The 27,461-nt window shown below is 37.9% G+C and overlaps 1 protein-coding gene across 4 annotated transcripts in view; it reads right to left on the bottom strand.

Annotated features, from left to right (window-relative positions):
• TRPM3 (transient receptor potential cation channel subfamily M member 3) overlaps positions 1-22,356 on the bottom strand; it is a 415,622-nt gene extending 393,266 nt beyond the window's left edge. Inside the window, exon 1 of one of the 4 annotated variants that reach the window (XM_064736884.1) lies at positions 22,122-22,356. In XM_064736884.1, coding sequence (XP_064592954.1) covers positions 22,122-22,145 — 24 coding nt within the window. In that variant the 5' untranslated portion in view covers positions 22,146-22,356. Of the gene's footprint in view, positions 1-19,067; positions 19,122-21,124; positions 21,198-22,121 lie in introns of those variants that run through there. The other 3 variants (XM_064736885.1, XM_064736886.1, XM_064736883.1) reach the window with 3 other exon arrangements.
• Between the last annotated feature and the right edge of the window lie 5,105 nt (positions 22,357-27,461).

Raw genomic sequence — 27,461 nt, 5'->3', positions numbered from 1 at the left:
ACCAGATAACTAGAAAATGAACTTTGTATTTTTATGTTTCTCTGAGTCATCATCGTAGGATAATGGACTAAACAGAAAAGCACTGTTGCCAATTTATGTCTGGAAAATAAGGTTGAAGTGACCTCTGGTGTGTCACGGTAACCTTAAAACTGAATCAGGTATTATTAATGACTATTTTTTTAAGTGCATCTAATGTCTTAGCCACTTGATCATCTTGACTTGCAGTGTTTAGGCACCCTTGACACTGGGAACAGATAGATTGTTTTCTGGGTCACCACTGGAAGAAGCTGTATAGAACATTGGTGATTAATAACTTCTTTTTCTCAATTATGCCTGGTCACCTCACTGAAGCATGAAAGGACAAACAACGGGAAAATTTTTATGGTTTCTTAGAAACCTTTAGTGTGGTGTTTATTCAAGCTGAACTCTCTCTACACAGGGAAGTCATTTTGAGCAGAGACTGCAAGATCAACTTTCAACATTTAAGTTTTAATTACACTCAGTTTTTCTTTCTCCCATCTGTTCACATCAAAAGTTCATAGTCTCCAGTACAACATTGTGAGAAACATTTGCAATACCTTAGAAAGTGAGCAGACATCATGAAAAAATACTCCACACTATTTTTTTTCTGGGGCTGTCATTCATTATGCAAAAAACCAGGCAACAAATACAGAACAAAACAAAGAATTGCTCAGCTTGGATTTTACCCTATTTTTACATAAAAATTAAATTAAATACTCATTTCAAGACACATTTGGCACTTAGTAATACAGCATTTGACACAACATATTTATGCTTAGACCATGAAACCTGCTTGTAACCCAAGAAATGAACACTTTTTGTGCCATTACGGATTTTCATTCTGCCGTCAGGTGAGGGGCCTTTAGAGTTCAGATATGCTACTCTTAGGCCTCATGCTAAGACAAAATATCAAGGTACACCGTGGTATCTTCACAATATTTGAGGTTTTGTTTAAAATAAGCAAATGTCAATTAATGGAGATGAGTAAAGAATCAATATAGCAAGTCATCAAATCACAGAATGATTTGAGTTGAAAGGCACCTCAGAGATTACACTGGTCTCATCATAGATTGGGCCAAATCATTAGATACAAATTTCAGTAGTTGTTCTTGACCAATATTAAACTTCAAGAGAATAAGGAGAGTTATAGTTTTAAAAATGACACTTTCTTTAAGAACTACAGTTTCTCTTTATACTGTCATTATAATAAATCATACTTTCACCAGCCTGCTGAATGATTATCCAACCTTAAACATCAAGTTTGTGTGAATACGAGTCCACAGTATTTAATCTTTCAATCACAAAATAAGGCACAATACTGAGATTAATCTTAGTACAATTCCTTGGCTTTGAAAACCCAGGTCAGTATTTAAAAACTGAATGCATTTCTTCAGCACATAAATTAGTCACCCCATATTGTTGCCTAAAAACCCCAAGTATATTAGTTTGCCATATGACCGACATAGGAAAAAATCTGCAACTGTAAGGACTTGTTTCCATTCTTACATTCTATCTTTGAATAAATTCCTCTCAATTAAAAAAAATTATAGTAAACTAAGATGTATCTGTGCAAATTTATCTGTTTTGCTTTTATACCCCACTCTTGTAATAATATTTTTTGCTAATATGTGCAAAGCTTTGGGACACCCTAGCCTAAATGGGTGGTAATGCTGAACTCCACTCTGTGATAATTTTGGATTGCTGAATTAATTGTGAATCGAATTGTGAATAAGAGACCTTTGATGGCTATATAGTTGGCTGTCAGGGATAAAACACTAAATGCCAAGAGGAACAGAAGAGGTGCCAGGTTAGTCTATTCAGTGTTGAGTCCTTTCTTTGATTTTGCATTTCTATTTCCCTTTTAGGCTATCAATGCCTCAAATCATAAATGATTCTCTGTTCTGTTCCCCCTGTAGAAATCTGTCATAAAAATGCTTGAATAGCAGAGCACTACACAATTTGTAAAAATATCTGCAAGTCAGGAAGTAAAGCTTTTAGGAAAAGAGAGAAGGACAGTATATTTTGACTATTTTTTCAGATTTTCCTGTACAGTGTACAGAAGTTCTCTGGCCCCTGCAACACTCTTTCAATTTTTTAAGGAAGAAGTAGAGATATTCAGTTCAAAAGTTCTGGAAATCTTGAAGATAAACCTAAGCAATTTTTTTCCTCACTTTTCTTCATGTCTAAAAGAGAATTCCTAGTGAGTGCCACCTCAATGCCCTTTCCCACAGAAAACTTTCCAATACCAGGAGTTCCCAAGCTTGAATGAGGTGTGTATTCTTCTGATAGATAGAACTGGTTTATCTCACCAAGGAAAGTTATTAATTCCCCTTTGTAGATAACCACATCATAATCTTTATCCATCACTGTAGGTGTGCCTTCATTCTCCTAGACATTCTGCCAGGCTTACTGCCAGGCTGGAATGGCAGTGACCTCAGAACTGATTCAAATGGCTGCCAAGAACCATTCTTTGGAGGAGAGAACTCCTGAACAGCATCAATACTGAAATGATACAACCACCATTAGCTGTTAAATCTATATAAGAGAAATTTACAATCCTTTAATGTAATTCTTACTTCTGACGCCTGGCAGATGGGAGTTTAACAGTTCAGTTATTATTCTCATCCATAAAGAATTTGACTTTTATTGAGTTGATCGTTGTAACATTTTCTTTCAAATAAAATGAATATCTCAGCCCAAAAAGGCACTGGGACCTATACTGAACTTCAAAGCCAATAGAAGTGCTAGTGATTTTTATTGAAGCTTCATGAAGTACTGTTGAATATGCAAGTACTGCTACATGGAGTACTAATGTGCCAGCTATTAAACATTTGATTTTCATAGTACCAGTGTTTTAGATAAGAAGACTGATCTTATACATTGCATTCAGTAAAAGTGTTATTAGATACAAACCCTGAATACAATAATTACTTACTCTGCATGAGTAAGTTTACCTCTGGAGCTATATACATATTTAAGTAGATTAGCACTTGAACCTTTGCAAACTTTTGCAAAATAAACCCACTAACATTACGCTGTTGTATTCATCCCTTTGATTATAGCACTTTGGGGGAATTTACATAATGAGTAGAAAAAAAACATTATTTTATTGCATCCTTCAAAGCCAAAAAAGACCCTACTGGGGCTGTTTCTAGTTAATGATCTATCTATAGGCCTTAAACTAGTAAATGTTACACTGCAAGAAAAAGTTGTTGGTCTTTCAATGCAGTTAAAAATAATTCTTTTTTCAGTCTTAAGCATAAAGACTGAAATTTTTTGCATGACTGGAATAAAAAAAATTTGAAAATTGCTTTCCTGGACTTTATTTCATTAGCCTATAAAAGTATCTTCCATAATTAGTGACAGATATCTTTTTAACTCCAATTGTAACTTGTGAATTCTGGAAATAATAGTTACCATGGTACTCGTGTTCTTTTGGCAGCTTAATTCTCTCCCATATTTGGGACCTCTGTGTCTTTTAATATGATCACATACTCAAAAAGACTGATGAGTTATATTAAGAGGAGAATGTTTGCTATCACCTAGCCTTCGTTTCTACTGAAGTGACAGCCACTGTGATCTTAGAGCAGAGATATGTGTTACATTAAAATCCAGGTGATTCATTTTTCCCTCTCCTTATGACGTAGTCTGTACAGTAGAAAGAAAAAAAGCAAAGTTTTCCAGACTTTTTTTTTTCCCCCAAATACTTTGCTCTTTGATGCTGTAGATTTTTAACAGAAATATTAAAGTTGGTGTGTGAATGCAGTAGATATGGATGGAAATACCTGCATGTCCCCTTGGACAATACACTTCTTGGTGCTTGCAAGTACGTGCTTGGTGCTTGTGTGTGTGTGCGTGTGTGTGTGTAAAAAGTGAGTGCATGAAGAGCACGAGAGAAAAAGTGTGAATACATAAAACAAGCTTGCCTAAAGATTTCATAAACAAATATCATATTTTCCACCCAAAATATTTCATGCGGTGTTATCTTGTACTACTTTTCCTGCATCATGTATACATGGATACTGGGGATTGTTTGAAAGGGAGAAAAAAGAGCTTGGAGTTTAAAATTCCCTGTAGCCATTTGGTGACCTGGGCTGGAAGAAAAAAATGATGGAGAAGACAGAATCTGTGCCTCAGTCCTCTACTTCAAAGTCTACAAATACTGTAATGTTTAATTTTTGCTAAAACTTCCATCACTCAGCCAAGGAATTTAGTGTTTAAAATGAGCAGTCCTTATGAGTGTAAGGATCTGGTTCAATGTACATAAAATGAAGCTGGAACAACAGCTTCTGGTAGAGAGTAGGACAAAAGCATTATTTTACAGGTATGGAGCTTTCAATGTACAGTGTGAGAGTTTTCTTCCAGAGAGTGCCAGAATACAAAAAACAGAATACAAACTTCATTAATTAGGTTACTCTTTTTTTAAAAAAAAATATCCCAGCACCAGCAGCATCTTAGGAGGCGTTGTTTTAAACATTCATTTTAAACTGATCATTTAAGGGCATTGCACTGAGGCTGACTTCTTTTAGGTCTAATCTTGTATTATATCTACTGAAATAAGAAGTGAGGGAGGTGGTGGAGGGTGTGTGACAGAATTTGGGGAGACAGTACTATTTTAGCTTAGTTTATTAAGGAAATAGAGAGCCTGGGGCCATGAGGGAGAAGATGGGGAGATGAAAGAAAGGAAGATAAACGACATGAAAAAAGAAGACAAGTCAAAAGAATTTTACATGAGGCAAGGAGAAGAGTGGTATGCCAGGGAGGAGCTGTCATAAATACATGGTGCAGAGGAGTGAGGAAAGAGATGTTTTTCAGACTTCAAGGGGTCTTGCACTCTGCAGAATTCCCATCCTATAAAAAAGGAAAGGGAAGTGGGTATTTGTTCTTTAAGGGATATTTTGTGTTTCTGAAATTATTGGTGGCCAAAATGGTTGTGTACATACTTGTCAACAGATAAAAGTGAAAATCAGAGGAACTGATGGTTAACTCTGCACTACTGGTAGTGTCATTGCCCTACATGTCCAGAGCATGGCCAGTACACTGCTCCATGGCAATTATACAGACTGGGGGAAATATTGAGATTGACTCCTGCAATCTCCTGCCAAAACACAGCGGAGAGCTTGTGGCTAAGCCATGATTAAGCCATGCCAGATTGCCCTGACATTGGAATCCAAATAACAGAAGTTATTTTTGAAAATCCATTAATCAGATGTGATAAAGCTGCTTTTAGTTTTACTGAATGATTCTGCCCTATACAAATAAAAATTTGCAAATACAATTATTGCTTTTGACACCAGGCAAAAAAATTAACACTGATTTGCATAACTTCCTAACTCCTTCTACAGTATTTTTTTAATTAACCACCTGCTCTTGTTACGAATAACATCTATTTATGACTCTGTAGCTGAGCAGTTTTGGGAAGTATTGGTAGCATGCAAAGCAAATAATTTAGTCTGACCTCTTCTGATCCCCATCAGTCTGCATATAAAAAATTAGTACGTTGATCTGAGAACCTGCTGAACCTCTCAGAAGGTAAAGAAAACCACCAAACACACAAAAACTTACACTACCTATTGTGAACACATTTTTTCTATATACTTAAGGAAAATAAAGTCATTCAAATAAGTTGGTTTTATGCCTACTGGTTCTGTTGTTGCAACAGACTTAGTATCCAGAAATGTTAAGCTGTTTAAAGATTATGCACAAAAAAGGATTCATATTTAACTTCCAGAAATAATAATATTTAAATCTAATTTAGACATATTATAGTAATAAATCACGACTTTTGACATGCTTCTAGACTAAAGTTCAGGAGAATTTATCCTATATTTATTTGAAAACATGCTTCCTAAGTTCTTTGCCAATGTAGAAACTACTGCATATTTCATTTACTGTAAAAACTACAGTCTAGCAATATTTCCTTAATTTAATGTCTCCCACTACACATTTTAAGTTAAAAAATAAAATCTAAACTGTTTACACCAAAATCCTTATTTATGATCATGTTTTGAAGAAGGAAAGAGTTTTTAAGAGATTTTTCTTAGAAACCTGTGAAGAGTTAATTAGAGTTAAAAAAGGAGAAGGAGAGGAAAAACGGAGTACATTCTTCAGTAAAATAAACAAGAATCAAGTCTGCCATTTCACAAGAAGCAACATTAAAGGTGTAGCTATGCTGAACATTAAAATACTCCATTCATGCAGACTACAAAACTTCTCCCATGCTTTATAATGCCGAAAGAGTAACGCAAAAAATTCGGTACTCAGCATGTTTTTTGGTAGTAGTTGGGGGTGACTTAGTACAGAACACTTTCAAAAGTTATGTAAATTTCATTGGAATTGAAAGACATGCAAAAATATAAGAAATTTAAGCCTTCTATAATTAAATGTTATGTGAGGTTTACCAGAGGATACCAGAATGCATCTGAGCCCATGTTTGATGTACCGACAAAGATATTTCAAAACTGACAAATGTCCAGATGTCCTATACAGATATTCAGTGTGCAGGAGGTTTGTGGGGGAGAAACACCACCCAGTCACAGAAGTTTAAAAATTGGATTTAAGAGCTTCTTTTAATAATTTCAAGATGGTTGCATTCTTCCTTCTTCTTCAACAAACACCCTTTTTATTTATATTTGTTAATTTAGGAGAAAATTAACTTTAGCAATAAAGCATGAGGAAGACAGTTTACTGACTTTAATCCAAAGAGGGAAAAAAAATTAAAAGTAAGATAGACATGCAAAAGGAAAACAGGAGATGAGATGTTCTGTATAGAATGACCCCTCATTCAGAGACTCACACTACTAATGCATTATGGTTTTCCTTTGTGTTTACACAGATCAATTCCTGTTAGAATCCCGTCTGCTTATTTTTAATGCTTCTAACTGAGATTATCCTTCCTGCAGCTATAGAAGGAGAAAGGAAAAAAAATATTAAAAGAACTTAATGAAAAAAAATTGTATACATATTGGCATTTTTAGGCTCACAGCTGAAAATCAAGTGGTGAAAATAATCCATCTCTGATGACTTGCGCTGTGTTTCTTCTGCTGAGCCTGTTAACTGGTGCAAAATGAAGCAGTGTAGCTACTATGATTAACAGCTAGCCCTGGTAAACGTGAAAACTTCCTGCAGCTTTCCCAGAAACTCTTCAGAGGTGAAATGCCTCAGTAGAGGGCACCATATTATGGATTTTAGTTGGAGGAACTCACAGATTCTGTTTTCAGTAAGTTCAGTTTGCTTAATAAAGAGGATGGTTCCTGCAATCTCCTGCTGAAGCAAAGAGAAGGACATCCCCCTCCATCCCTACCCCAATTTGTATCTCTGGAAAGTAGGTCATTACAGAGATGTATTTTATTGCTTAAAAGCTCTGGGACTTATTGTGAAATGACATAGAACACGCTGTCCACAAGAACAGTTTGTGAGAGTCCTGTGCCTCAGCTCTCCTCTTGTCTCATCTTGCTGTGCCTACAGGAAGCTTTGCTGCTGCAGGACGTTCACTTCTGTGTCAGGGCGTGGGCAAAGTCAAAGCCTCTAGTGAGAGCCCAGAGTCTGACTGACATCAGCAAGGGGCATTCGCTGGGATGCTGAGAATTGGCCTCAAATGGAGAGCTGTTTAGGCCAGGCTTAAAGAGTAGTCAACATGGGAATTGTTTTGCACTGACTGAGCTACTCTAATTTAACACACTTCACATTTGGAATCCTTCAGCACAGCTCCAGTATTTTTTGTTGTTGTTGTTGTTTAATTCTTTTTTCATATACTGTTTTACACACAGAGCAAAAAATCACAATTTCATCTTTATATGTCCCACTCTTTTTTGTACCTAATGCTGTGCTCAAGTCACCTGTCATTACTTGCAAGGCCTAAAAGAAAAAAGTTAATGAAATAAACCTCATTGATTCTTGATTTAAAGAGGAAAGTAATATGTCATCAGGGTCCTTCATACCTCTCATCCAGGTTTAGGAGCTGGAGGACAGCAACCCTTCTTGACAGGAGCTAAGAGCTTTTACCCACCAAGGAACACAAAGGCAAAATACCATCTTAGCATGATTAAATATGACTAAGTACGACTTACCAAAACCTCAGTATCACTAAATTTATCTAAGAAGCTGCCTTAGGAAAATACATTATAAGAGTGCCAGTTGCCACATCCACTTTTAAGGAAAGATATCCACTCAGTCTGCTTTGATAGTTCCTGGGTGAGAGAAATATTTCTCACAGAAGTTGCAGACTGATGCCTGCATTCTTTGGGTCATATCCTGCAGGGGACATTTACACCTGGATGAGCATTCATATGAATGAATCTCTTTCAGCTGGTCCCTTTCCAAACCAGTTTTTTTTTTAAAGTTTGTCTTTCCATATTAAACACATCAAATGTTTAACGGCCTTCTGGTAAACTTTTGTTCCTCATGTTTGTGCATAATATTCTCCAGCAAGTATGTTTCAAGAAAATAAAAGGCTGAAAAAGATGTATCTGGGCTAAATGAGCAGCAGCTGTACTAAGTTTAAAAAGATAATTTTCCCTCATAGACATAAATAAAAAAATATATTGCAAAATATAGGTTCATTTGTCTCATGATATTAAAATTGATTAAAATACAAAGAACTAAGATGATTGAAGTATCTGAGCAAGTCCAAGCCTGAGGAGTCCATTCATCCAAACAGATGAGCTCTGAGTTGGTATGACCTCTCCTCCCCCACCCTCCCCAGTTCCTTTTCATCAGTAAGATCTTTATCATAGCAACTACATACAATCATATTTTCTTGACCTACAGCACAGATTAATCTCAGGTGCACAGTAAGTGAGGCCTATCTTAAAACTCATGAAAGACTAAAAAGAAAATTTTGCAGCTGGTCATTTAACCCTAAATGCAAGTCAAATATGATTACTTTAACAATTAGTGTAGGAGCAAAAGAATGTAGCAAAGAGTTTAGAAGGTTTTTGTTGTAACAAGGGAAAAATTGCAGTTGTAGGTGAATCAGATGCAACAAGTGCCTTAAAAGAGCATTAGAAAGGGGTGAGAATTAAATGGCAGTGGAAATAACAGTGGCACATTGTGACATACACCCTCTACACAGCTGTGATTTCCTTTCACTCAGGACACAGAGAAGAAGGGAGGGATACAATTAACTGGCAATTAACAGTGATACAGTACAGAAAGAAGGGGAGTCATGGCTAGTGACTTTGGGCAAAAAGGCATGCCAATATGTTTACATGGGAAAAGTCCACTGCTTTTGTTTTTAAACAGCATTTTAGTGATTCCATATCTTTCAAAAGTGACTGCAGCAGCAGAAACCAGAATTCACTGCGGAAGGAAATAAAGAAAACAGGTTCCAGTTTGCATCCTTGGGGCACATTCTCAGGCTGAATTTCAGCATGTGGTTTCTTATCCATGGTTCATGAAGTGGCTTGTCCTGAATGCCTGTATTTTCAGCTACAGGATATGGTAAGTGTACATCAATTTGATTCATCTTTACCCTCTTAATGTGGGCTAAGCCCACGAAGGACACATCCTGCTGCCTGTAAGCACAGACTGGCTGGCAATAGCACGGCTCAGATGCCTGACAGCAGTTATGGGGGCACAAATGACAGGGCCTGCTCTCTGGCTTGGAGGGTCATGACGTATGGTGTATGTAGACAGGTATTTTGAGCTTCAGTGCTGTGTTGTAGTGTCAGCAAGACAGATTATTCTAGAGAGCCACACCAACCTTTGTGGGCTTAGATAAGCCATTTATGTTATAGCAATGATTGCCTCTGTGATTCCTAAAGTATGAAAATAAATGGAAACCTCTGTCAACCTGAGGCCTGCTTTCATAAGCATGAGTTCTTCCCTTCCTCCATGCCAGAGGACACTCTTTCTCCTCATCTCTTCTGGAAAAAGTAGAGGGAACTCTGGTAATTCACTATTTTGATGAGCAGGTTGAACTCTGTGTGGGAAGTTACAAGAAATATTGGATCTAAGAAATGCTGCAGCATATGTTTCTTCCTAAGACCGCAATGTTTTTTCCTAAGTAAGGAAGACCTAAAAAGTTTTTTCCTAAACAAAGGTGCATGGAAAATAAATTATGAGTCAGATCATTAAAAAGCAAAAAGAACTGTTGCTAGCAAACAGAATAATGATGCAGGAAATATGTATCAGTGGAAATGTAAATATGTCTCCGTGTCACTTCCAATCAGTGGCAAACAGTCAGTATTCAAAGGAAAGAAATAGAAGTCTAAAAGGAGTTACATTAATGATATATCATCCTAACAAGTCCAGGAGCAGGGAGCCTGCACAACCTAAGTGTGACAGAAGTAAACAACATGACATTTGACAAAAGGTTCATTAGCTACTGGACACTTTTTAGAACTTGGCCTACTTGATTCTGTGATTATAATAAACTCATTTCATATGCATCTTTTTTAACAAGAGGTTCCTGAGAATACCCAGAATTTACAGAAAGGGTAAACAACTATTGTGACAACTATTTCTTCAACTATTTGCTGTTCCCCATATTTTCTTCTACAAAGTTTAGACTCCAGAGCAAAGAAGGGAGGAGAGAGGAGGACAGGCAGAGCCCCCACAGCCTTTTTTCTTCTCATTTCCAATTCTGAGTGTATGAAATTGCAGCAAGGCAGAACCCAACTTCCCTTACTTGTAGGTACCTCAAAGGTTTGGGTCCCCCAGGGAGAGAATGATCAAAGCCAGGCCCATTATCTGAAAGGGTGAAGCTGTCTGTTACGACTTTTCTGCTCAGCCCTGTTGCCTCCTCCAAGGTGAAGGGTGGCGAGGGGATGCTCTGCTACTCCTGTGCTCTTAGCTGGTGGGCCACAGAATCATAAAATAGTTTGGGTTGGAAGGCACCTTCAAAAGCCTTCTAGCCCAAGGCCCCTCCAATTAGCAGGAACATCTTTAAGTAGATCAGGTTGTTCAGAGCCTTGTTCGACCTGACCTTAAGAGTTTCCAGGGATACGGCACTCACTACCTCTCTAGGCAACAAGTGCCAGTGTTTCACCACCCTCATTGTGGAGAACTACTCCTAATAATGGTCCAAATTAACTCTCTTCTTAGGTAAAAAAACATTTCCCCTTGTCCCAGTCCAACAGGCCCTGACGAAACATTTGTTCCCATCCTCCTTAAAGGCCCCCTAAAAATACTGGGAGGCCACAATAATGTCTCCCCTGCACTCTCTTTTCTGCCAGCTGAACAATCCCAATTCCCTCAGCTTCTCCTCTCAGGAGAGATGCTCCATTCTTTCAATCATCTTTGTGGCCCTCCTCTCGATCTGCTGCAGAAGGATGAGGCAGCTCTCACTGAGGGTGGGGAATGAGCACTTCCAGACTGAAAACTTCTCCCAATAACAGCACGCAGCTCAGTTAGGAAAGTGCCCTTTGACTTAGTTTCTACCTCTGCCTCAATGATAGCAATTAATATTCCTAACCTCCAACAACCACCACCTAGAAAATAATGGTTTTTGTAGTATATTTAACAATCTTAGAGATGACACAGAGTGATATAAGAGTTCTTTGGTGATATCAAAACAACCTATAACTGTGTAATATTAAACTGGTACTGATTATCGTAATGAAACAGATGCCTCCAAATAAACTCCTATCTACATCAAGTTCTGTAGGTGTATATACTTGGAGATGAATCCATTGATGCACTGACCTCCCTCCTTCCTCAGCAGGATTGCTGTTTCTGTGATACATCCTCTCTACTCCTAGGAATCAATCAGCAAGCCATGTTCATGCACTAAGCCTGATTCAACAACCCATGTAAAACACCACGTGCTTTGGGTTCCCTTCTGTTCAGGTGGGAGTAGGGAGAAAGATGGAAGAGAAGACATTTCCCCTTAACATCTACTTCTATAATTTCAAAAGTCAAAACCTAGACAAACATTTTCACTTTTCTCCATTTCTGATGTCCAAAGAATGACCTGCTGCTTCATTCTGCTACTAAGATGTCAGAAATAGGAAGATTTGATTACTGTTGCAAGATTGCTGGTCCCACCTGGGCTCTCCAAAAGCAGCAGTAACATTGCTCTATTAACCACCATTGACAAACTTACTGCTGTCTATTGGAAGACCAAAAGGAGAAAAGAGGGAAAAAACCCCACCCAAATACAAAGGTTGCAGGCAAGCTTAACAGATAGAATGAAAGATATGTAAACACTTTTGAAGGATACATTTGTTCTAAAGCTAAAAGAAACACAACTTCTCAACTACATTCTGTTATTCATCAGCAGGAGGGCAGAAAACCTGAAATATATGTTACATGGTCAGTGTCAATTTATAAGGAAACTTAATTTCACAAATGCTGAGTTTTGAAAATGTCTAAATTTCTGATTTTGGAAAAAAAAAAAAAACCAACAAAAACGAACCCAAAACCCAGACATGCTAGAAAAACTGCAAGTACTTTTTGTTGCATCAGTCAACATAAATTGAGCTTATATGCAACTTCTTTTAGCCAGACTTTCTTTGGTGACACAAGCTGGAAAATTATATGCCTGCAAGACCATTCTTCAACATGGAGACTGAGCACTTCTGACTAAAATTTTAAAAATCTTATCCAAATTTCACAGAAAATTACATGAGGATCCAAAGTTTCTCCCTCTTATATTTAAAGGACAGAGTTAAACTCTGTGCTTTAAATATAAACTCTTAAATTTAAACTCTTGCCATTATTTACAATTCTACAATCACTGTAGAAGCTATGAGAGAAAATCCCAATCCGTGGAAAAAAAATTGCCTTAACACCATTTAACTTCATTTTATTGTGTTTTACTTACCTACAAGTAATTAGGTGCTTACAGTTTAAATCACAGAACATGCTGCCATAGAAAATGGGAAATTTAATTTGCCCAGGATTATTTATTATTATGATGTAGAGTTATGAGACCAGAGCTGAAACATCCCACTTTGAATAGTTAGCTCTAATTAAAGCATAGAGTAGTGGATAATGTGTTGCCTCTCCATATGCTTTTTCATCTTGTGTTTTGATTACTAGATTTTAGCCCATTCCTAGGAGATTCAAGTCTTATTCCAGCATCTGCCTACTTTGTAGGCTAACAGCTATGCTCACATCATTATGCATTAATATTACATCACAATTTGATGTACTTCACAGAATCTTTAACATTAATAAAACCAATTATCTTTTCCCAGAATTTGCAAACTTAAAAAATTGTTATTTTTTGATCTTCATTGTATCTGAAGAGGAAATAACTTAGCTTTTTAGAAGTTACTCTATTGCATCTGGGATTTGTCTAACAGGTTAATGAGTCACAAAAAGCTTAATGCTCCAAAACCAATTTTAGTGTCTAAATCAGAATGTATGCCAGACCCTCTGTGACAAGGATTTTATGAAGCTAAGAGCAGTATTGTGTCTCTGGACAGGCTTTTAGTTTATCGCAAGTAAGGTGAAGGTACTTCGTGGCACGTGTGTTTGAAAGAGCCAGCTTTGCTTCACTGAGCAGGTTCTGCTTTAGAGGCAAATTCCATGCCCTGATTCTAAAACAGGTTTTACCAGGATATTAAAGAGAACATGAAAAAAAAAAGAATGTGCACCTCTATAAGGAGGCAGAGAACGATGGAATTGTGAATAAAGCATCATCAAGGAGAGCACAGGGATCTTTACAAAAAACCACTCTAGCAGGAGGTAAGCCCACCTGTGGACATCCTACATCCTGTAAAGCCAACTCCACACACTCTGGAGGGATGTGCCCCCTGCTCAGACCAGTTTGCTGATCATCAAGCAGGGCTCTCCCAGGAGTTACAGGAGGTATCCAAAACATGTTAGCCTGGGCAGAGTAAATACTCCAAACACGACCAGTGGTGTTAAGCAGATCAATCCCTTCTCTAGTGATCACACTCCTTAAGAAATTTTGCTCAAAAATGGTGTATTTTGGGGAGGCTCTAATCATGCAAATCTGTGTGAGAACAACTGTGAAGAATAACTAAATGAGACCTGCTGGACCCTTGGGTGTCTGTAACAAAGCTCTTAACCTGCTTTGGCATAAAAGTGAACTTGGAGAGATTCAAACCAGGAAGCAATCTGGCAATGTAGCCAGAGCAGCCAGGTGAGCAGCTTCACATACCTCTAAATTTATTTATCCACTCCTTGGTGGAATATTCATCAGTTACAATTTTGTCCCTGCTCCAAATTGGCAAAAAATAAAAATCTAGTCTGTTCTACTGCTCTTTGGTTTCAAATGGAAAGTGTTGGCTTTAAGAGCATAATAACAACATGAAAAGTAATTTTTTTAAAAAAATTAAAAATTAATAAATAGAACTTGTTTACAGTATTTAACTTAGTGTGACTGAGTTCTGGGTCAGCCTTTCTCTATAGGAGAAAAAGGAGAAGACATTTTATCCCAGAACTGCAAATAATGTCCTCAAGTTTATCATCCATGTAGTCCTAAGTAGGATTTAAGCCATGTCAAACTGGAATACAGCTGAACTATTACTATCAGCTGCTCATAACAGGCTTAAGGCTTTTCCAGGTCGCTCATGTGACTATTTTGAATTACTGAAATTTCAAATCAGTAAAAGTATCCTGAAGCCAAAGGTTCATTGATAGTCCTTCAAAGAAGAGATTTTTTTATTACCCTATATTAGGGAGAGGGTATAAACTGGAAAGCTCCACAAAATAAGAACCATATGAGGACAAAAAGATTTACACCTACTAGAATATTTAGGATGCTGACTACAGTTTAAATCAGATTCTCTGAGAAGGAAGATTTCCATTACATGCTGTTTAAATGCCTACCCATACTCTATTTACAATTGTTTGTGATTAAACAGCTGAACTATAAGATTCTTCCCAAGTCTTCAGCAAATGTTTTCTGTAGCAGGGAACTGTGAAAATTCTTTGTTTGGATGCTTTGGTAAAATATGCAGGATGATGTCTTAAACTATGATGTGGAAATAATCACTAAGCTTAAGTGATCTTACTAGGAAATTTACTGTTCCTACACTATTTTGTACATTAACCTGCAGAACTGGAAAAAGAACAGGGCTAAAGAAAATGGCAAGGGATTTTTCAGATAGAAGGGTGTAGGTATTCACAGTGGAGAGAATGAGCTTGGCTTTCCAAATCAAATCCCAATTACCAAACTGTTTGTCTGGGTCTTGCAGGTCTAGGTATTTGTCCTGACTTTTTCTCCTCCTCAAGATCCTGCCAACACCCACTCAAGTGCTGGTCATAAGCCATTTACCTCACCCACAATTTTCACCATATTTTAATTTTTGAACCCCTCCAACCACATAGATACCAAAATGTAAACATCCTAGCACCAACTTTAATTTCAATTCTTTATTTCACCTCTCCTAATTTTCTTCCTACTCTGTCTCATTTATCCATTTCTCAGCCTTTTCAAATGGTTTTAGATGCTGTACACTAAACATGGAAAGTCTTTCTTTTAAGTATCCACAAATCTCTCCACTGTTATTACAGTTTTAGAAGGCACGTACTAAGAAAACTGAAGTGATTCCGAAGAGTAGTTAGAAACAGCATATATTTTTGTTTGGAAGTGAAATGCATAAATATTAGCTACCAAAGCTAGTGCTCCCAAAGCACAGAATATATGTTATTCTTACCAAATAACCTTAGAAAACCAGAATTATTGCCTGCTTTGAAAGCCTATATTCATATAGTTATTAATCATCATTACATTTCTTTATCCTTCGAAGGAGAAAAATGGCCACATAAACACATGAAAGTTTAAGAGAAAGAAGAAGAATCAGAAGTACATTGCTTATTCATCTTTAACAAGAAGAAAAAGCATGTTTTTAAAGAGAGCGACATTTCAAATTTATATCTCCTTTAAAAAAAATTGCTGTGCTTTGAACAGACTATTTAAAGAAGTAATTTATGCTTTTGTCCAGAATTTAATGTAAGAAACTAATAGAAATCTAAGAAAGAATGTAATAAATTCTTACATTTTAAAGCATGCAAGTGATTCTTCCCAAATATGCAGATGCTATCCAATATATCAACTCAGGTAATACAGGTTATATCTCTGGCAATTTTTTATTTCAGGGCTTTGCAGGCATGGTTGTGTTAAGAAGAAGCCCTATTTACTAAATGAGAGCATCAAAAATTTGAATTCTGAAATCAGAACTGATAAAAATCTGGATCCTTTGCACTGAGATAAAAGAGAAGTAGTTTTTCTTTTGTTGCTAAATACTAGAAAATTTGAAGAGAGCAACAAAGATCTCATTTTACATGAAAAGATTCACAAGTTATGTATATTTCAGGTTTTGATTTATTCCTTCTTCTCCCATGGGTGCAAAATACCCTGAAAACCCTGTTGCAGTTCAATGGACAGCATCAATTTGGGTACACAGAATCTTGTAATTTCTGGTGTAAAAACAAAAAACTGCTGATCTGTGTGAAGGGAATGCCATTCAGAGTTTTTTGGCTTTTGGCTTTTTAGTAGTGCTTTGACATCTTTCTCAGGACACCTTTTTCTGACCATAGGGATCCTTGGTTTCATGTAATGAGATACTGCCAGAATAACAAAATTGTACTGTTCATTTCTAGCACGGTGCTTTGCAAGGCTTAAATAGCTAATGTCAGGGTCTGAACGTAAAAGAGAAAACAAATTTTTGAAAGAAGGAGGGTATATGAAGGGTGGTCGTATAGATGATGGGAAGGATCATTTTACTGCTCTTGCTTTCAAAGCCCATTATACAGGATACAATAACTGCAATGTCCAAGCAAGGCCTGTCTCCTATAACCAGGCTCTTTCAGAGTGTGGAGAAAAATACATAATTTGTGCCATGCCCTACATTTTTAGTAACTTCTTCATAGCAATTTCCACAAAATTATTGCAGTGATTAACCCTAAAGTTGCATGTCCTCTGTAAGTACATTGATTCTCTTTTTACTGGCAATTTCTGCATGTAAATGCTAAAAAAATTAGTAAAAAGGGAGGTTCTGTATTGTTTTTTTATATGACTGAATATAACAACAACTGTTCTAAATATTTTCCCTAAGATTAAAAAGAACCATCATTCCCTGAAAGGCATAAATCTCCTTGTTTCCTAATTTAAGGTAGAAAGAAAACAGCAAAAACATTAAATAAAGCTGCATCTAGACATCAAAATATGCATCTTTTTTAATATTGCCTAAGACAGTTATTCCCCTCGAACTATAACATTCTTTATTCTAATTGCTGTTCAACACCTGATTTACACCTTAATTGCATTCTCAGATAAGCATTTTGCATTTCTTTCCCTTCTAGGCCATAAATAATTGTTTTTTTCTCCAAGAGGAGAAGCAGAACTTCTATTCAGACACATGCAGAACTGCCACATAAAACACCCAGGCTGTAAAAATAAAAAACTGTCTCCCATCAGAAACACCTGAAGTTAAATGAAAGGCCAGTCCATGAAAACTCATTAGAATTACTCAGAACTTTCTGAAGGCTGGGGAGAGGATGTCTCCCATTAAAGTTCCCAATTCCCCAGAGTTCTCTCCATTAAAAAAATACAGGACTGCCTTTTCAGGGTGTGTCCTGTCTTTTCCCATCAGGAAAGGAGCTGAGCTTCAATAAGACAATACTTGGGATATTTTTCAAGTGCATGTATTTGTCATGCCAGAGGATTGGTCAGAGCAGTGAGGAACTGCATTTTGGGCAGAGAAAACCTCCTTCTTGTTAGGCTTACCTCGATGAAGGAGCACTAAACCCTGCTGCCTCTGACTTCCCTGGGATCCTGTTTGGCATCCACAGCACTGATGTCTGCAGGACCTTTCCCTCTTTTAGTGTACGTTTAGTGTCCATCACACACACCTGCTGTTTCCCCAGATCTTTCCCGAGTCTCCAGAGGCTTTATCTCTCCCGAGCTTAGGGAATCTTTCAAGCGGGCACCGCCAGAGGGCAAAGCCGGATCAGGAACACCCGAGCTCATCCCGGCTCATCCCGGAGCGGGATGGGGCTTCAGGACCAGCCGCTCACGGTTCACACACTAATTGCAACTAATTGCAATCACCAGCCAAAACCCCCTGTCTCCAGGAAGGTCGCAGCATCTCCAGGATGTTAAATTAAAGGCCTGGCAGCATAATTAAACAGCAGCTTCATTACCTTGTGATAACCTTTTTCGGTACTCGTGGGAATCCCCAAAATTTTGCTATAAGAAACTACAGAGAACAATATGAGAGGCATTAAAGGAATAATTCATGTTACATATTTCAACCTTTAGTTTTGAACTCATTAAAAGATAGTCTGGTCTAGAATTTATTTAGAGAGAAAAAGCATTGTAACTTCATCTCCGGATGCATTGGCTCTATATTGGAGTGACCCTCAAGCCTGGATGCAGTCTCCATTTAAAAAAGACACTGTCACCCTGTACATATGGCACATTTAAAATCATGATAGGGTAGCCAGCTATCACAAGACCACTCACCCTATTTAAAATGATGATTAGAGGATGCCTTTCACTTGATGCTGATGAGAAAAACCTAGAAAATGTGTATTTATTCCATAGAAAGTATTCAGTCTCCAAAATGTATTTCAAACCATTCATGCACCTGGTCTTTCAAAGGTAAGTTCTCACTTAAAGAAAACCAAAATTCAGCTGCATCTCACTGTACTTCAGGCAAAACACCTATCCAGGTTTTTCACATAAAGTCTGCTTCCCCTCTCTCTCATCAGCACATCAGAGATCTTCCTAAGACTTTACATTTTCCCCTGAGACTCTGTGCTATTCATACTGAATAAAGATGGCCATCAGACAAAAACAGTTAATGATCAGCACAGTCAATGTAACTCTTGGTCTAATTTTGTGAGTACAGTGTTTCTCAGGCAGCAATGCCCTTCATAGCAAAGTGAGGAGAGGGTGTTGCATGCCACGAAAACTTCACACCTGCTTCTCAAGAGAACCAGCAACTCCCACACCACACTCACATACCCATCACCACAGCTGGTTCTCAGTCATGACAAGTTTCTGCAGACCCAGATACTGGCATATCACCCTTCCAGCAGTGAGAGTGAGTCAGCTTGTTAGGTGAGCACTTATTTTCCAGTGAGACATGATCTCGTGTGCACTGAAGATCCATGAAACATACCTCAGCAGCAATAAGCACTCCACAGGCAGACAGGCAATCCTTCATCCAGCAGAGCAGAGTGTCAGAAAGTGGAGCAGATCGATACCCAGACGTGTGGAAAATGCCAGAGTTAGCAATCACTTGAAGAAAATTGGCTGCTCTGCCCACAGTCTAGTAAATGATCCACCTGGTACTGCTCAGGGATGCACCCATCCATTTAAAATCTGTGGATGGAAAATGTTGTGGTGTCTAACTCACAAATGCTTTTGGGCCTGACTGCACTGAAAAATGTGTTCCTTGAGGTACCTTGCTAGGTGATTTCCTGAAGGACCTTCTGTGAGCTGGTGAGTTCTGATCAGAGATAGAGCTGGAGGACACCAATAGAAACAGATTCCAAAAGACCAAAGCAGCAGAAATCTACTTTAAAGATACATGATACTGAAAAGCCTGTCATTTGCTTTTTTGTGTTAGTCACAGGAAAGCTTTATCAGAGCCATCGTGGGCAAGTTGATCCTCCCTGGCCAACCTTGACACTTCAGCTTCTTGGAGAAGAGATGTCATGCAACAACAGGAGTTTTTGAATTATATGTTCATATTGTTACAACCATCAGGAGGACCTTTTCCAAGATGCTTCCTTTAAACAACAATAACAATTTTCAATATGTTTTAGGGTGAAGATAGGGTCACTACTGTTCATGCTAATAATGTAAAGTACCACTAAAAATCAAAAATACAGCAGTACACATAGGGACTACACCTGCTCTTTTTGTAATAAAGATATTTAAGCTGGGAAGAATGCCATCATACAGCTGAACTAACATTTTCAGTGGCTAGAGACAAAACCTGTAAACAATTAACCTTTTAATCTCTATTATAAATTATATCTTCCAAATTATATTCCTAGCCATTTTAAAATATACAGTTGTGTTTCTGAAAGTAGTCTAATCATTCAGAAAAATTCCTGATATTGGACAACATTGGGCTTTACTTTTTTCTTTTTTAATATTATTTTCTTCCCAAGTGAACTTATGTTTATTGTTTTAGCAGTACTGTACTCCATGTATGTAAACCCTTTACTATTTGTGACAAAACAGTCACAGGATTGCTGCAGAGAGCACTGAGACCAGCAGATGTTCAGATACCTTAAGTATGCGCAATTTTTTACATTAAAAGAGGAAATATAAAAAAATACAAAAAGCATATCAGACCTTCACAAGAGAACTTCATGAAAAGCTAGCGATTTTCAGAGGGTATTTGTACATTTATAATTGCATGAAGAGAGTGGAATTAGAAAAAATACTTTTCTATCACTGGGTTGTAAAAATAAGATCTCTAAAATAATTTTCATATATAATTTTAGCATACTATGTCTGAGGTCCAGAACCTACAAATCAAAATGCCAGTCCTAACTTCTCCTCAAGCCATCTTCTCCATACAAGTTCAGTTAGCATAACTAACAACAGAAACAGCATGTATTTTTAAGAATCCCTCAGAAACACTGAGATCTTTTGACCATGCTATTCACTTGCTGGGGAAATTCTCCTGGATGTCTTCATCTCCTTTGCTATGCACTAAAATATGACAGCCTCTGCATCTCTGCCTCTGAGGCTGCTCACAAGAAAGACAGACCTGCATATTTTGCATCTCGAAATATTTCTGCTCTTAAACCTGAATAGTAGCGGAAAAGACCCAGAGAATCCATTTTACATTTCATCTGTCCCTTCTCCCAGTAATGAGAATGTTATCATTTCCAGCCATCTATAGACAGGTCCTAATCCTGTCAATAAATCAACTTTTATGTACACAGAAAGCCACAAAAATAAAATGCAGGTCCCCACTTTTCTGTGCCAGAGGACTGTGATGGCTGTTCCATATAATGCTTATTTTTAAACTTGCTCAAACCCTACTCTGTCCAAAGAAGCTCCTTCTGCCCCACCTATAACACTACTGTCTGACATCATGTCTCAGCACTTACCTCTCTTAGAGTGCCTCTAAAGCAAAGTCACAGTATGGAAAATAGAAGAAGCAAGACATTTCACTTCACAGTTAATCTTTTAGGAAGCAGTAAGATCACTTACCATAGTTGGAGCACCTTTCCAAATAAGCCTTCTTTGGGAAAATTCGTTTGTACAGTTTTAGTCACAGAAGGACGTTTTCTGTGTAAAATCCATTTCACCGAGCAAGAAAATTCTACATTCTTGTCACCCAAATAACATAAAAAGTTTTACTGCTCCTGAAAACCTTGTCTCTTTAGTCTAATAAACTGTGAAGTCCAAAGCAATAACAATCAAAACCCCTGATGAAAACATCTCACGCATCCAAAACCAATTCCGGTTGGTCAAAGTTCTCAACACAGTTAAGTGTCAGCCCTTGAAATGTATTTGCATATTGGTACCAGAACAGGGTGCAGAAACTAGCTGTCATTTAATCAACTTCCTACCCCATATAACAAATGCTGCTGAAAAAGTAGACAAATTCTACAGGCAACAAAGACCAAAACACTGGCACTCCGTGTATACACTCTGTGTACACACTCTGTGTACAAGAATTAAGCATTGAGCAATCAGAACAGAGAAGTCAAAACACTAGTATTCTTTCATAACTGAAAAAAGTAACTTTTTTTAATTTTGTCCCTATTATTTAAAAGCATCATGAATTAATTAATGCAGTTATATTACATTAAACTGGGTGGTAGTTTTGAAATTAATCTTTTCCCTTCCATGACAGTGCTGATTTATTTAGAACATTTGAAACCTTTCTGTATTCATCACTTTGTTTGCCCATTCTGGAGCAACAAATCTATAAACAGTTAATTGCTGTATGATACAAGGTCTCTAGTATCCTGATGCAGCATCAGTCAAGAAGAGTGATATTTTCAGGCATTTGTAGCTTTGCAGTCATTCTACTCCAGCCTGCAGCTGATCTCAAAGGTTCAGCGTGAGCTATTTCAGTGAATTTCCAGAGTTTCCTGGCCATGCCACCCTAGAGACTTAGGAAAGAGCAATCACAACATCTGAAATTAACTTTTAAAAAATCCCTCTTAGTTCTTTTCAATACATTTAAAAAGAAACTCACCAAATTCACCTGTTTATTCTTCATTTGGGCAGCCAACACTCTGCAGATGAGGTGCTATGAATCCAGCTGCCTTTCCCTCATTCTAGGAGATGTAGGAGATGTGAAAGGTTCGAGTCTATCAGCAGAGTGCAAGACTGGTGCATTTCTACATCAGGAAGGCAGAAAAAGCAGAGGTGGAAGGAGAAAAATCAGCCCTCACAGCAGTTTAAGAGTTCTGGCATGTTGTTATTGCCACAGATTGCTGTGACTGGCTTTAGCTGATCTCCCCTCCTCTGACATTGCTGCCTGTAGAGCTGGGGAGTGCAAAGGAAGGCTAATCACTGTGCACCTCAGGCTGTCTCCTGCAGTAAGCCCCAGGGGTTTATCAATACCTGGGGAGGAAAGAAGTTTTGCCACCTGGCATCTGGGATAAAATGATCAATTTCCTAATTCTAGTACTAATGTTGGATTCAAAGCCAAGCGATAATTATGCCAGCTGGTTCTTTAAACAGCCTCTGAATGACATGGTTCATGATTATTAAAACTGGAGTGAAAGGCATTGTGGCATATGAGTTTATTTGGTTTATTTATAGATTAATTTTACTCTGTTTACTTTCATGTTGAATTCAGGGGCAGATAGGAGTTTTCCCCTGTGAGAAGAGCTTCCCCTTTTCCTAGTTGATATCATTACTTGCTAGATGCATAAATTGTCTAATTGCCACTAATGGCAAACTACAATAAAACAGTTGGTGGTTACTTAACAATTCGTTTTATTTATTTATAGCTGTATAAATAAAGGCTTGAAACAGCTTTTCCAGGGTCACAAAGAGATGGAGAAGATGCGGTTTCCTAAGAGGTTGAGGGCACGAGCTACCAGACAATACACCCCTGCAGCCTGAGCTCTGCTTTCAGGCATTGCTTATTGCCCTCAAAATCAACAAACCCATGAAATCATTTCACCTCTCTGTAAGCAGGTGAAGGAGCAGTGAGAAATTCCAAATCACTGGAAGAAGAAGAAGAAGAAGAAAATCATTTGTTCAAGCTGAAGTTTGCCTGACAGTGCCTTTGGACAGGTATTAGAATATTGAAGGATATACTTGTAAAAAGTACAAGTACAAAAAATGATACCCTGAGCAGAAACAGTAACAAGAATGAGACTTTTCCCCCCATTGTATGTGACTTTATTTAATTTTACTTTATCAAATATAAAAAAGTTCAGGGACTCAGTAAACTCAGACCTGTGATTTTTTTTCTGTCACTCTCCAAAACTTCACATAGTTCCTTAAATGCCTCCATTTTTTATTTTAACTTTCTAGATATCTTTAGAATCTTCTAGATACCAGGAAGCTCTGAGAACCCTGGGTACAGGTTTTGCACCATTGATTTGATGACATTCAGCCAGAAGCATTCCAGCTTCTGCTTCCATATCAGTGCCCTCTGCTAGATAAGCAGCACTTCAACTGTGTAAGAACCTTTTAGCAAGAACCTCTGTCTGTTCAGAACACACTGGTAAACTGCCCTCATTTAAAATAATTACTGAGAACTGGAGAGGAGGAAAACATTTCCGTCAAGTAACCTGGGTCACCTCTTATATAACAAAACCAAATTCCCTTTCTCTCTCTGCTTCTACATATCTAAAACTTCTCTCCCATCTCACAACTTTTACCTAACCACTTCACTGCAGTGCATGAGTCGAGACTGATGCAGGACTGAGAGAAACCCCTTGGGCAGTGCAGCAGCGAGCTCCAGGTGTCCTGGAGCAGGTACAGATTCTCACTCCCATGTGAAGTCTTATTACATATGCCATAACATCCAGTGGCTACCTTGATCACCAGAAATGCTGGGCATCCTGGAAATAGGAAGCAGAATTTCCTGCTCATACAACACTTGTTCTTGTAAAATATCTCCTTGTCCCAGCAGACCTTGAATGTTTCCTCAGCCTGTTCCCACTGGGATGTTCCACAGGCACCTACCACTGATTTACACCCCACAGCAGGCAACATGCATTCATATACATTTGGATTTCTATGCGTGCATCTCCACAGCACAGAAAGGAGATGAACCGGTGCTCCCTCTTTTTAAAGAACTTCTAGACACTACTGTGTACAGTTAGACCCAAACACAACTTTCTGCATCTGTAAGTTAGGCTGGCAATTTTGCCTTGAAAAAGCAGAATATCAGGACTATGTCCACTCAAGAACTTATTCTGGAGCAGATGTATACAGCTCTCTGTTTTAAGTGTAGCATTTGAAAGGTCTGATGAAAGTCCCTGCTCCTATTGGCATTTTCTTCCTGACTAACTTTGGGCAGTGCTGTTCTGGGCTGGTGCGTTGTTCTGGGACAGTTTGCTGTCCTGGGTTAGTTTGCTGTTCTATGTGAACTGACTTTGAACTGAGGTCTAAGGTGTATCATACATAAAGAGCTCTCATGCAAAACTGGATTTCAGGTAAGGGAGAAAATCTTCCAGATACAGAAGATCCAGACCCTTTCTGCACTACATCTCCTCTCCTCTCCTCTCCTCTCCTCTCCTCTCCTCTCCTCTCCTCTCCTCTCCTCTCCTCTCCTCTCCTCTCCTCTCCTCTCCTCTCCTCTCCTCTCCTCTCCTCTCCTCTCCTCTCCTCTCCTCTCCTCTCCTCTCCTCTCCTCTCCTCTCCTCTCCTCTCCTCTCCTCTCCTCTCCTCTCCTCTCCTCTCCTCTCCTCTCCTCTCCTCTCCTCTCCTCTCCTCTCCTCTCCTCTCCTCTCCTCTCCTCTCCTCTCCTCTCCTTCTCCCCTTTTTTCCCAAAGATTGATGAAAGTCAAAGCCTTAATTTTTTCTCTGTTTGCGAGAACTTACATTTTTTACAATAAAAAGTAAAAATTTCTAAATCATATGAATACTGAAGAAAATAGAAAGCAGAGGAAGATATTATCTTGTTGGCATACAAGGTTCTTTATCCTTTTCATTTCACTCATGCTATTTTCTTCCAATAAAGGTTTTGACAGCTAAGATAACATGTGGATAAAACAGCAGGTGTGAGTCAGACCTTACTCCAAATTTCATCCTGGAGAGAATAACAAGTACAATCTAGTTTATTTTAAAACAAAAGATAGGAGGATTGGTGAGAAAAATTACATAATGAAGTTTGTTTTGTTAATATGTAAAGCTACAGTACAAACTTAAAAATTTACAATACAAAAATACACTTTACCTCTACCACCTCAAATAAAGTCAATCAATGCTAAGAATTTGTCCAGACAAAAGGTGTGCTCTTTACAACTCACAGTTTCTAACTTGTAGCAATGAAAGAAAATAATGATATGATTTATGGTGTTCTCTTTCAGTTCTGCAGCAATGTCTGAGTTACAAACATGTTACTATTTGAGAAATAGTTTTCCATTTTATGTATACTTACATATTTATAGTGCAGTGGGGAAAAATTAAAGCATTTTAGTGTGTTTAAAAGCTTGTTTTCAAACTTCCATATTTTGGTGGATTGACTTCTAAGTTGTTTAGATTGTAAGGTACAAGATAATAATGAGAATGGCTTAACTGTAGTGTGGCCACTGAAATTTTAATGTGAAAGAAAATGACATGGTAAACTCCAGAAACAAAGCACAGCTTGCCACTGACAGAATCCACCGTTCTCTGGATTTAAATTACAATAACATAATGCTATGAATAATTACATTTTTGTAGAAGTCAAAATTATACTTGCTTTTAAATGAGGGTGGATCTTTTCCCTGCAAGCAGCAGAGTAATCCCACCACAACTTCACAAACCTTGCTAAAATCTCACTGCTATGGTGAGTGACATGCAGTGGCAGCATAACACAGCCGAATAACACATGACAAGGAAGCAACACATAATATAACTCACTCCATTACTTTTTTAGAGGCACAAAATTCAATTCTGTTTTCAAGCAGACATAGGTGTGCACTGTATGTATCTCTGGACTTTGCTACTGTTCCAGATTTGCTGAGATACCACTGGCAGCTTGGGCATATAGGAATAAGCTACAATTTTCTTTATACTACCGTTTTATAAACCTCTGCTTTACTTTAGTTGTTCAATGTTGTTTTTTGTGCTTGGTATGTAAATGTGCACATACATGTTTAAGTCTGATACATTTTTTTGAGTCCTTCAGCTACTGAAAAAGCCTTTGATCCACCAGTGTAATTAGTACAAAACCTTGAAAAAATCTTATTAGATACTCATCTACAGTTAAAAGTATCTGCTTTACATTAATGACATTAAGAAAGCTTTTTCCTGTGAAAGTCATATATTAGATTTGAAACTGAAAACATCTCTTAATCCTCATGTGCTCAAAGAAACATTCATTGCAATCACGTAACTAAATATCACGAGACAGACTAAGTAGTTGACTTAGAATGAAAAACACCCTCAACAATTCATAAAGCACAGTCTTCCTTGTTGTAGCTTGTAGAACTACTGCCAGTGAAAAGTAGCTTTGAAAAGGGTTGCTAGAATATGATTTCTGAACACTAAAAATTGAAGTGGAATGTTTCACCTGAAGTAAGACTTTGAAAGTAAAAGATACTAATTCTTATTTGATTGCTTATTTATATATTTGTCTTACTATTTGTTACCAGGTAAGCAGAAACTTTATGAATTCTCTAATTTCAAACTTATTTTTTCTTCTCAGGAGCAAAACTGGCAATGAGGTCAAATGTATTAATATATTGAGCTGAATAGATTTTACACAGTATTGAGTGCTTTTGCTGAGAGACACCTGAGACCAGTTGCTATAGTAATATTTTTCAAGAGAGCCCCGTGTTGATGTTGTTCATATGGGGTAGAAATGCAGAGAGGAAATGAACTGCTTTGTTTTTCCATGCACAGGAAGGCCAGCTTGCACAACTGTTAACAAATGAGCAAAAAATGTCACAGATTGCTAGCCATTTGGAGGTGGGTGGAGTGGGAGATGAGTGGAGAAGAAACAGGTCAGTTCCATACCACAAAGTTGGGGGAAGGTGTAAATAATGACTATATATACATGTATTCTAATTAACTCATTAGCTGTCAGGGTAGATACCAAGAAGAGCATTAGAGAAACGTGTTTCAGCTCTCCAGCATGAACAACACCTCTTGCTTGAACAACTCATCTCCTTGAACCAGCTCTGGCAGCCCCTGGCAACCTGGTTCAGAGCTTTTACCGCCAAGCTTCATGTCAGACATTTTTTGCTTGAGACAAGGAGCTGGCAAGCAGCACAATTATTCTTGATTTTCTCCCTTCTCCTCATTTTCCTGCACAAACACTTCCTGTATTTGTTGCCCTTACTGGCCAACGAGTGGTGCCATGGCCAGCTTGAAAAAAAGAGAATAAAGTGCAGTAGCATTGAGGGTATCTTACTGGACTGCT

This window comes from Zonotrichia leucophrys, chromosome Z (genome assembly GCF_028769735.1).
Source record: "Zonotrichia leucophrys gambelii isolate GWCS_2022_RI chromosome Z, RI_Zleu_2.0, whole genome shotgun sequence".
In the NCBI taxonomy this organism is placed as follows: domain Eukaryota; kingdom Metazoa; phylum Chordata; class Aves; order Passeriformes; family Passerellidae; genus Zonotrichia; species Zonotrichia leucophrys.
Note: the sequence above shows the minus strand (reverse complement) of the source record. Positions and strands in the feature narration are given on the sequence as shown.